This window comes from Myiozetetes cayanensis, unplaced genomic scaffold, assembly GCF_022539395.1.
Source record: "Myiozetetes cayanensis isolate MyiCay16 unplaced genomic scaffold, myiCay2020 scf5-8, whole genome shotgun sequence".
NCBI classification, from domain to species: domain Eukaryota; kingdom Metazoa; phylum Chordata; class Aves; order Passeriformes; family Tyrannidae; genus Myiozetetes; species Myiozetetes cayanensis.
The window spans coordinates 33,445,287-33,456,644 of NW_026087742.1; the positions used below are offsets into that span (position 1 = coordinate 33,445,287).

At 41.8% G+C, this 11,358-nt stretch overlaps 1 protein-coding gene across 1 annotated transcript; it reads left to right on the top strand.

Annotated features, from left to right (window-relative positions):
* The first annotated feature begins 667 nt into the window (after positions 1 to 667).
* Positions 668 to 11,339, top strand: CCDC90B (coiled-coil domain containing 90B). The gene is made up of 9 exons (XM_050332338.1): positions 668 to 801; positions 2,123 to 2,242; positions 4,867 to 4,970; positions 6,921 to 7,022; positions 7,673 to 7,714; positions 7,792 to 7,863; positions 7,946 to 7,999; positions 8,951 to 9,065; positions 9,998 to 11,339. The coding sequence occupies exons 1-9, from the start codon at positions 678 to 680 to the stop codon at positions 10,051 to 10,053; spliced, it is 789 nt and encodes a 262-aa protein (XP_050188295.1). The 5' UTR covers positions 668 to 677; the 3' UTR covers positions 10,054 to 11,339.
* Positions 11,340 to 11,358: the final 19 nt, after the last annotated feature.

Here is an 11,358-nt window from a genome sequence, read left to right on the forward strand (position 1 = left end):
CTACACTGCTCTAACCTGGAGTGCTGCATCCAGCTTTGGGGGTGTTGGCATAGGAAACACATGGACCTGCTGGAGTAAGTCCAGAGAAGGCCACAAAGATGGTGAGAGGTTTGGAGCATCCCTGCTATGGAGACAGGCAGAGAGATTTGGGGGCATTCCACCTGGAGAAAGGTCAGGGGGAACCTCATTGCAGCCCTCCAGTACCTTAAGTGGGCCTATAGAAAGGAAAGAGAGGGACTTTTTATACCAGGATATAGTGACAGGACAAGGGGCAATGGTTCTAAACTGAAAGAGGGCAGGTTTAGATTAGATATTAGGAAGAAATTCTGAAATTCTTCACTGTGAGGGTGGTGAGGCACTGGCACAGGTTGCCCAGAGAAGCTGTGGATGCCCCATCCCTGGAAGTGCTCAAGGCCAGGTTGGATGGGGCTTTGAACAACCTGGTCTAGTGGAGGTTGTCCCTTCCCGTGGCGCGGGGGGTGGAACCAGACGCCCTTTAAGGCGTCACCTCCCCGCCCACCCCACGGGCCCGCGCGGTGACGCCGCCTGAGGGAGGACACGGCGCGGCCGCTCCTCCCGCCCGCGTGGGGGCGCTGCCGCGCGGCCGCGGACTACAGTGCCCAGCATGCCCCGCGGCCCGGCCGGAAGTGGCGGCGGAAGCGGCGGGCGGGGGCGCCATGAGAGGCGGTGGGTGCTGCGGCGCCATCCGCGCTCTGGCCGGCCCGCTCCGCATCCCTGGCCCCCTCCGCATCCCCGGCCCGACCCTGACCCCGGCCCGGCTGCCCCCGGCTCCTCACAGAGGTGAGAGGCGCCGTGCTCGGCCCGCTGGCAGCCCCCCCCACCGCACGGCGGCAGCCTCCGCGCTGCGTGAAAAAAGAACGTTTGGAATTGTTTTTCAGTATTTGTAGTATTCAGTGCGTCTTAACTCTAAGTACAGGCATTAATTCGGATTCTGTGGCTGGTTGAGGTAGAGCCAGTTCTTTAGAGTGCTCGTGACTTGATTTATCTGGTAGTGGCACGGTGTAACTTCCCTGATGTTTAAATGGTATAAAGCTTTTCAGTAGATAAGGTGCAGAAGAGCAACGTCTTGTTCAAGGCAGGCAGCCAGCAGTGTGTTAGGTTCGAATAAGAATGGATTTAGAAGTAAAAGGGCTGCTTAGATAACAAAAGAGTCTATCAGAACACAATCTGAAATATTCAAAGCCCCACAAAGATAAGGTGCGGCGAAAGATATGCTTGAAATAGGAATAGAAGCGGTGAAATACCTCGTGGGAAGGCAGTCGCATAATAAATAGGATCTCTAATATCCATTTCTGAGATATTAGGTGCAGGCATCTTATAGCTTTGTTGCCCAGTTACTTTCCTGGTGAACCAGCAGACTCACTCTGAGAGTTAGACTTGCACAGATTTCTAAAAAATAAAAAAATCTGTAGCTTTATCTTCACACGTGGCACTCTCCTTGCTGGAAATGATAGCAACAGAGGAAAATGTAAAAAGAAAGCTATTGAGGAATTCTATGAAAATGGGAGATTTTAGGAAGGAATTCTTTACTGCGAGGCTGGTGAGGCACTGGCGCAGGCTGCCCAGAGAAGCTGTGAATGCCTCATCCCTGGAAGCATTCAAGGCCAGGTTGGATGGGGCTTTGAGCAGCCTGGTCTAGTGGAAGGTGTCTGTGCCCATGGCAGGCGGTTGGAACTTGAGATGGTCTTTAAGCTCCCTTCCAACCCAAGCCATTCTATGACAAGATAACAGTCTGTTGGAGTTAAGGCTCAGCAGTTTAAATAAAAGAGCAGTGAATACCTAATTGCACTTCTTATGTTTTAAACATAAGAAAATTATTTAAGGGATGTTTCCCAAATGTTATGAAACACTTGGCTGAGGTGGGCTCATTTCTGTTGTCTCAGGATGGTTGTCCTTGCACAGACACACTTATCATTGATATATGAGTCCTAGTCAGTACAGATTCCCTATGGAAAAGGGATTGATGGTTTCTGGTGCGTGCTGTAACCCAGCCTTTTGTTGCAACATGCATGCAGCTTTCCTATGATGAAATGAATTAAAATTAGCGTATTGCACGATAAGCCAATCAAGTTAAGTTTAAGGCATGTTTTGTTACTTGCAGGTTTTGCTGCCACGTTCATTAGGAAGTCATATGATGTCAGAAGAGTCGATATCACTCCTCTGGAGCAGAGGAAGGTAACTTTTGATACCCATGCTTTAGTGCAGGATCTGGAAACCCATGGTAAGTGATATCTGATTCAAAGGAAAACTTTTGGTTCTAAATACTGTAACTTTCAGTGCTGTCGGTTTCCCCAGAGTATCAGTACTCGGTGGTATAAAATATTTGGCAGCCTGTCGAGGAGGCTGGTGAAGGAGAGGCATCTCATCTGAGGATCTGATACGTTACCTTTACCTCATTTGTAGCTGTAGGCAAGTTTATATAGTGTCTTCCAGCTGAGGAACATAATTCAGCTAAAAAATGTAAAGTAAATAACAGTTAAAGACTGTTTTAGAGCAAAAAGGAGGCTTTAATAGATGTTCTTGCTACAGGCCTGCTGATAGTAATTTAAGGTTTTTTTGTAATTAGAAATATTTTCAGCAGCATAGTGCTGTGATACATTTTTAATGCCTGCTCTTCCATATTGCGAGTGTGACTGGCTGAAGTTAGATGAAAGGTCCATCTAGCCCTGGGTTCTGCCTCCTGACAGCAGCTGTGAGTGAGTGCCTGCAGAGGAATGTTAAAGCAGGGCAGATGTCTGTGGCACGTCCCCTTGTACTTTCTAAGCCTCCAGTTGCTGTCACCCTGGAGGTATTTTGGGTCAGGTGTGAGTTTTAGTAACCTTCACTGGAAATCTTTGCACAAGCTTATTCAGTCCCTGAGCCACTATAAACTGATTAGCACCCAAAACATTCTTTCTCATGGAATTTCAGAAACCCTCTCCTTTTTTTGTAATGCAGAATCTGGCTTCTATGAGGTGAATTTGATGCCCACTCAGCTCTTTTGTGGGAAGAGGAAGTGAACATTTGATCCCCCATGTCGCTCATGATTATGCAAACTTCTGTCATGTTCCTCCATCATTCTTTTTCAAATAGAAGAATCCTAGCTTGTTGCATTTTTCCTTGAGCAGTAGCTTTTCCGTGTTTTTGATCATTCTCAATGTCCTTACTGTTAATAATTTTGACATTCCATTTCACAGGGGAGGGAACACAGCTGCTGGCATTACTTGACAATTGAATGTCCTGTAGATTTGAACAGTGATGTAAAGTTGTGTCTATTTTGTTCTCTGTTCCTTTTCTTAGTAATTCCTAAGAGTTTGATTTGCTTTGTTAGTCCTTAATAAGCCTTGAGCTGATATCTTCATTAGACTAGCAACCACCTTGTAAAATCCTGAGTGACAGTAGAAACTTAATACAGTTGGTGGTTGGAACTTCATACAATTGGAGGTTAGGATTTTTCCCATTATTTGGGTCTAATAATAATATGTGTTAATAGTTAAAAGACTAATAATAGTCTGCTAACAGTGTTTATTTTTTTCATGCCTGTCAGACTTGACAGCTTGCACTTCCCTACATCTTTCTAGAACTACTTTTAAAAACTGGCATTGTTATTTCCCAGTCCAAGGTAGGCTGGGAAATGTTACTTGTGCCCAGGACTGTTTCGGCTATTTCTTCATCACTTTCCTTTGGAACTTGTGGGGTGAGGTCTGTCTGGTGTTGCTTGTTACTCAATTTAATTTGTTCCATAACTTTACAAATATTTCAGTAGCACAGTGGCAGAGCTCCATAGGTGAAGCCTGTACACACCACAAAAGTGAGAAAGCATTTTAGTTTTTCCCAGGCTTGCTTCGGACAGTTTTTAGGCTCCATTCTCTTGCTCATAGGAATTGTCCCACATTTTCTAAACATCCACGAAACACGAGCAGTTCCTGCTATAGAGGAAGAGCAAAATAAGGAATTGGCAAAAGCCTAATTAACCCTGAAAATTCAGAGGAACTGAAGCAATACTGTCACACCTCTTAGTGGAAGGAAGCTGTCATAAAGCATGCATACCTTCCTTAGTCATGTAAGCCAATGGTGCAGCTTGACAATACCAGTATTTTGGAAGGGGGCAGTGCCATAGTTCTCTAAATAATTTGCCTTGAAAGTCTTTTTCAACAAAATGTTCATTGAACCCATTTTATAAAATGGGCCAGTTGAAACACATCAGTGCGATTGCTGGAAATAAATCTTCAGGGTAAAAGCTCTCAGCACTTGACCAGATGAAAGTGATTTTTTTTTGTTTTTTCACTATTCACATCATACAGCACTTCAAAATTGCACCAAGCTATGGACAAAGTGTAATTTTTATCATCAAAAAGCAAAAATCCCAGTTTGAGTTCGTTCTACAAGCAATGGATACAGCAGTTTTAAAATGAGTTTTGCGTGTGTTCATATCTATGCAGAACAATTCCAGTATGGGCAGAATTACCTGTTATTACTCTGTAGGATGCATGCTTTGTAGCTCAAGGTAAGTTTGGCTTTAACAGAATCTGTGGAAGTTCATTATGAAGTAAAGTTTTCCTGAATTATTTTTATAATGCATGAACAGTTAAGCCTTGATCAGAAATTTGGTCTTTCTGTCAGCTACATGTATAGACTTTTAGTATATTAAAAATTAATGTGCTTCAGATTTTTGCAGTCAGTGTTTTTTGTAGTTAAATGTCACAGGGACTGTCTCCTGGCTGTCAGTTTTCAGGAATTGTGTGAATTCCCATGTACCACTGTAGTTAGGTATGGTATTTGAGTGGTCCAGGTTACTGTGTAGCTCTTGCTCTTCGTCCAGATTTTGGTAGCACCTTAACTTGCCATACTTCTGTTGTCCTCTAGGCTTTGGGAAGGAGCAGGCAGAGACCATCGTGTCAGCACTAATAACCCTGTCGAACGTCAGCTTGGACACCGTCTATAAGGACATGGTGACGCAGGCTCAGCAGGTAAAAACCAGTCTGTGGTGTGTAGCTGTAACAGCTCATACTTGCATCTTTAAAGCACAGGTGAGCAGCTCTTGCTAGTACTATGAAGACCTCACTGTGCCAGGTTTTCCCAAGTTTCACTTGGGGTTTTAAATGATAGTTAAATGCCCTGACCCAGCTTCCACTGAAGTCTGGCTGCTTTGTTGAACACAGTGAAGTTTTTGCAATTCCTGGGAAAACTTCAGTTGTATTTACACCGAGGAGCCTCATCCCATCTTGAAATATTCAGTCTCAACACTGACTACACAAAAAAAATCAATGCTTCTGCCTAACACAATTCCATTATATCCGGGTTACTGACTGACTTTGCATATAACAGGATTTCCAAAAAGAAAGGTTTCCATTTTGAGGGGAAAAAAATAAAGAGACAGAAGTTCTTGTCTTCTTCTGAGATTTAGGGGAAGAAAAGAAATTTAAACAACATTTACTAGAAATAAATGCCTGTAAGATAAAAATCTGTTGGAAGAAAGGCTAGGCAGATTAAATAAAATAGCAGTGAATGCTTAATTGCATTAAGTAATTGAAGAAGAATGGCACGTGATTTCAGCTTGCACAGCCTTCCTGAGTAATTATTAACGCCATCACTGTGCATCAGAGCTTTGTTATCCAGCCTGGATGTCTACCCTACAAGAAAAACTAAGTTCTTTTTATTTGGTCAGTTTGCTAAAGCAAAACTTGTCACCACCTCTGCTATCAGCAGGAAAGCCAGCCATGCTGCTTAACTGACCTACTACCTCCAGGTGTGTCCACAGACATGGACTTGAATACCTCAGTGAAGGAAATGCCCCAGTGCTTTGCTGGAATTCACACCAAGGTGCTGACCTGGCCAGTGCAGACAGCCAGGTGTCCCCAAGGGTACGTGACACAGCGCAGACTACGTCCGGGTGGCTGAAACCTCTGCCTCCTAAATCAAGGTGGCTCTGTCCACCCCATCTGGTGGGACAGTCCTGACCCTGTACTTTCACATAAACTGTGCCTAGGTCAGGGAGGCAGAGCTGCCACAAGTCAAAACCAAACCAGACACTCCAGTGACTGTGGCCAGCCATGCTGCTGAAGTTTTTCCAGGAGTTGTAACAATTCCATTGTGTTCAGTGGTCAGACTTCAGTGGAAGTTTGGTCAGGGCATATTTTAATGAATTTAGTTCAGTGCAAAATCTGAGAAATACTGTTGGCTTGTAGTCTGAGTGAGAGCTCTTCATTTTGCTGGTTCTCAGCTTTAAAAGCAGAATCCCACAGCGATACGTCATTGTCATTATGACATTTCCATAAATAATAGGGTAGCTTCCTTATGGTGGCTGAAGGAGTATTATTGCTTTCGAGATTCTAAAGTACTGCATTTCTTCCTTTATTTTCTGGGGGTTTTTTTCCTCTTTGATTTCTGAACTTGTTAGTTCAAACCCCAGGAAGACTTCTCAGTGCTTTTTTAGCCCTGTTTTTACATGTGTGTGACTTCACTGCGGAGAGGATGGTGTGATACTTCTATCAGTAAGACTTGGGCTTTTGATGAGTTTGTGGGCAAGAAGTGGAAGTGCTTATTAGGAGCTGCATTCAAACCAAAAATTAATGCTTCTGAAGCTACTGAACATTCACTGAAAATGGAAGAGACTAAAGGACTAATCTGTAGTTACACGTATATTTCATTTCATAACTACTTGGACTAATACCTCTGGCCTTTTTTCTTAAATTCAAAGCTGGTGCATTAAAGCAACAGAAAGAGCACAAAATGCAAACCTTTTGAGTCTTCCAAACAAATTGCAGCTATAAAATTCTGTTTCTGTCACTTCCTTACTGGGAGACTCCCCACTTTTGTGCTTTGGAGTAGCTAATTTCATCATTTCAGACCTAAAAATCTTTCCTTTACTTGCCAGAAAGTGTGCAACATAATCAATGGCATATTTTATTGTTCCAAAGGAAATAACTTTACAGCAGATAATGGCACATTTGGACTCCATTCGAAAAGATATGGTCATCCTGGAGAAAAGTGAATTTGCAAACCTGAGAGCAGAGAATGAGGTACTATTACATATTTTTCATTAAGCAGTTAATTTGCAATATATGTTGGGACTTACATGTTGTACCTTTTTGTGAAACAAAATATGAATGTAAAAATAATTCTGGATACTTCCATCAGAGTTGAAGAGTTTATAGATTACAACTTCTGAGATCACATAAAAATATATTTCACATAAGACTTGCTCAGGTTTTCTGTAAAGAAAAAAGATCTACAGGTCTTACAATCATCTTTTGTAATTTTATTTAAAGGTAATTCTGGTCATTTGTGGCCATTAAACATACATTGCAGAGAGAGGAGTCAGCCGTTTCTTTAAAACAATTTAATTAAGCTGGTGATCGAGATACATTTTGCTTTTACTTGATGGCACTTTTTATATTTTTCTGCTGTCTTTAGTCTCAGAATAACAAGATCATAATTTTTAGAAAATAATCTCTTTATTTTGAGCCAAATTGCGAGAATTGCCAGCAAATTATATGTGGCTGTACAATTAAACACGTTATTGAGGATATTTAATCAAGAAAAAATTGCCCCATTGGGAGACAAATTAGGGAAGAATAATTGCATGCATGCAGTGGTAACAGTTACATGACTGATTTGGTTAGCAACTTCCTGAGTTTGTAAAATCTTTCTTTTTTTTCTCTACATTTAGAAAATGAAAATTGAATTAGATCAAGTTAAACAGCAGCTAATGGTAAGTAAATAGCAAGTACCTACACGCCCCGTTAGGTAAAGTAAATAGTTATTTTCATAATCTTTATTTTTTTAAAGAATGAAACTGGTAAAATCCGAGCTGACAGCAAGCTGGACATAAACCTGGAGAGGAGCAGGGTGACAGATATGGTAAGCTGGTCTGCAAAGATGCCCTTACCAGTTCTGTGTCATGTTTCTGTTACTACACTTATAATTTACCTTCCATCCACAGTTTACAGATCAGGAGAGGAAACTGATGGAAGCAACTACAGAGTTTCATAAAAAAGTAAGTATTGAATAAAGCTGATTTATAGTCATCAGGATACAGTTACACATTGCATTTTACGTACAAACTTTCGTGGAAATTATTAGGGCTTTGGATATGGTTAAGCAAGAGGCTGGGCTGTATCACTCATGGCTGTTGCAGGTGTTTCTTGCCTTAGAGATGAACACCAGTCATCAGAGGGAGGCATGCAAGTCTTTTCCCTCGCTTCCCAAGTACCTTGTTGCAGGCTGTAACGGGTGGGATGTGCGCTGCCGTGCTGCTCCTTCCCAGTGTTAACTGAGGAACTGTACCAGAGGGATGGTCCAGGTGCCTGCATCCAAGCATTTCAAGGGCTGGAAGTCCTCAAAAGCTGCTAGATGGTACCAAAGTCTAAGAGGCTGAAGAGGGACTTGTCCCATCTCTCCAGCATCTCCTTCCTTTTTGGGATATGGCTTGTGAATGCTTAAACCTTTGTTTTTCAAAAATGTAGGAATAATGTTCTGTAGAATGTCTCCTTTAGGATGCACTGCCATATCAGACAAAAGTCTGTATCATAAGGGTGGTGAGACACTGCAGAGGTTGCCCAGAGGGGATGTGGACTCCCTGTCCCTGGAGGCATTCAAGGCCAGGCTGGATGGAGTTCTGAGCAACCTGGTCTGGTGGAAAAATGTCCCTGCCCATGGCAGGGGAGTTGGAATTAGATGGTCTTTAAGGCCCCTTTCAACTCAAACCATTCTGTGATTCTGTGATCATCAGAGTTTTCTCTCTTTCTGTCACTTCAGTATTCTTCTTGGATTGTATTAAATTATGTTCCCTGTCTTCTAAGGTCTTTTAGCAGTTAGTAATGTTTTACTCCAGCGATAGGTTGGAAATTCATTTCTTATTGCTAGTAGCAGAGTATTTTAGTTCAGCTTTGCAAAGCTGAAAGGGTTAAACACCATTGTCATTATATGCTGTCTTTTAATTTTTCAGGATTCAAGTACCAACAGCGTTATCTCAGAAATCAGTAATAAAATTGACACTGAAATAGCTTCCTTAAAAACACTCATGGAATCGAATAAACTTGATACCATACGTTATCTAGCAGGTACGTGATAGGCAAGGATGTGAGTGCCAGCACTGTATGTTGGATGTAAAACATTTTATTCAGGAGTATATGCTGAAAGAAGTCAGTAGTAGGAGCAGACAACTGGGATTGGGCGGGGGAAATCTCCCCCCAGCTGGAAAAAGTGTGACACAGAACGCAGGAGCCATTGACGTGGCAGAGTTGCTAAAGAAGTTCTCCTGAGGTCGTCTGGGTTACCCTGAAAGTTTGCTGCCATTTGGAACTGGTCTGAGAGTGATCAGTTCTGCTTCCCATTCAGTCTCCACAGACATACAGTTCAGTGTGGCAGCACTTGTACTTTCCCCTGCCAAGCAGAACAAATCTCAGTCTGATTTGAGATTGTCTTCTCAATATGTACATAACCAGTGAAGTTGTTATTGTGTTGGAGCTGGATAAAAAGAGAGTAATGCCATATATTTGGAAGTGAGAATAAATTCAAAGGGAAACGTAATTAGCTTTATTCTGACACTAATTGAAGCAGCAGCATAACAAATCTGAAAGACAACTTGTCAGGGATGCTGCCTGGATATCCCAGTGTTGTGTCAGATACCTGTAGCATCAGTTCATTGTCATTTGGTTCAGTGGAAAATCATTATCCTGTAGCCTGTGGTGCACTGAGTATCCAGTGTAGCTGTTTGGATGTGTCCCTGCAAACATGGTTCCTCAGGCTGCTGAATTCAGCCCCCCATCTCACCAGCACAGCGCTGCTGTGCAGGGTATGGCATCTAAGGCAAGCCACTGTCTTCTCAAATTGCTCTGTCACACGTGCAGCAATTCAGGAAGTTTAAGAGGCTCTGCTCTAGAGTCATTACCATTTTCTTCCATCTGTTTGCAGCTGATTTCCTCTGTGTATAAAGTGATACATTTCAGCATTCAGCTAATTACTTCCTTTCTTTGTGTTTTTTTTTTAACAGCTTCAGTGTTCACTTGCCTGGCAATAGCACTGGGATTTTACAGGTTCTGGAAGTAGATCTGAATGGAATGACTGCATCTAATACAGACAGAGAAAAGGCCACCCAGACCAACAGTAGTTTGATGATCATGTTTCCACTGTAGACAACCTTTGTACCTTTTGATTTGATATTCTTACTGTATAAGAAAAATGTTTTCTGAATATGTAACACTAAAGATCAAAATAATTGAGGGAAGTAGCCAAATAGTAGTATTTTGTTGTCTCTTGTTCAGTAATGTATTTATTTCAAAGTATTTCTTATCCTATACCACAAAGTGTTTCCTAATATTTTTTAGAATTAAATTTGGTTTTCCAACATTCTCACTCTCAGCTCCTCTTAAAATGGAAATATTAAACATTTTATATGCCCTTGAAATGCAAATACAATTCTCAAATTAGTGTTCCCGGTATGGGGATACTAATACCAGATTCCAGCATATCTTCTCTGAACCAAGGATATTAATCTTAAGCATAGGTTCTGGATTTTTGTCTTCAGTCTGTTCCTCATTTTCTGATGGATTGAAGCCTGGCCCTTTGGGGTTTTTATCTGCATATATAAAAACACACTCCACAGCCTTTACTGAAAAACCCCTTTTTTTCTTGAAAACTGGTTTACGTGAAGTTAAAATCTTATGTACAACTAAAATGTCTCCATAGATTCATTTTCTTTAGTATCTCTTGCAATTTCCATAAACCCAGAAGTCAACAGAATTGGGGAACTTCTCTGTCTTTCCAAGGGGAAATGCCTCCACTCTGAGCAAACATGTACAGCCCCGGGGCAGATAAGTACTCTTAATTTCCCCCCTTGAGGTAGTGCAGAGTATTTCTAATGAACCCACACATATGGAAAGACTCAGCATCTCAGTGGTGCCAGTGTGGTGGTGGTGGTGGTGGTGGTGGTGGTGGTGTCCTCCTCCCATCTCCACACTCCTCGGGACTGTTCTGTAATCCTGACACACTGACCCTCCTGACCCATCTACCTTCTGCAAGGACTTGAAAACTTTTGTTGCGGAGATGCAACATAGCAGGTGAATGCTGTCAAAACTGAAGCAGTCACATCTCAAGTACAAATGCATTACGCTTGGTTTGATTCTTGTAGTAAAATAATAATTTTTAAATAGTCCTTCTGGATTAACCTTGAAATAAGAATTGGCCCTTTATGGGCTAAGGACTATGTAGTAGTGAGTACTGGCAATTTTTTTATTGTAGTCTTATTCTGTTTACAGTTGAATTTGCTGGTATTCTGTGCATTAAATTATTTATCATCTTCATTCAAGAAAATAAAATTAATTTCTTATATTTGCCGTCTGACTATCTGAGTGT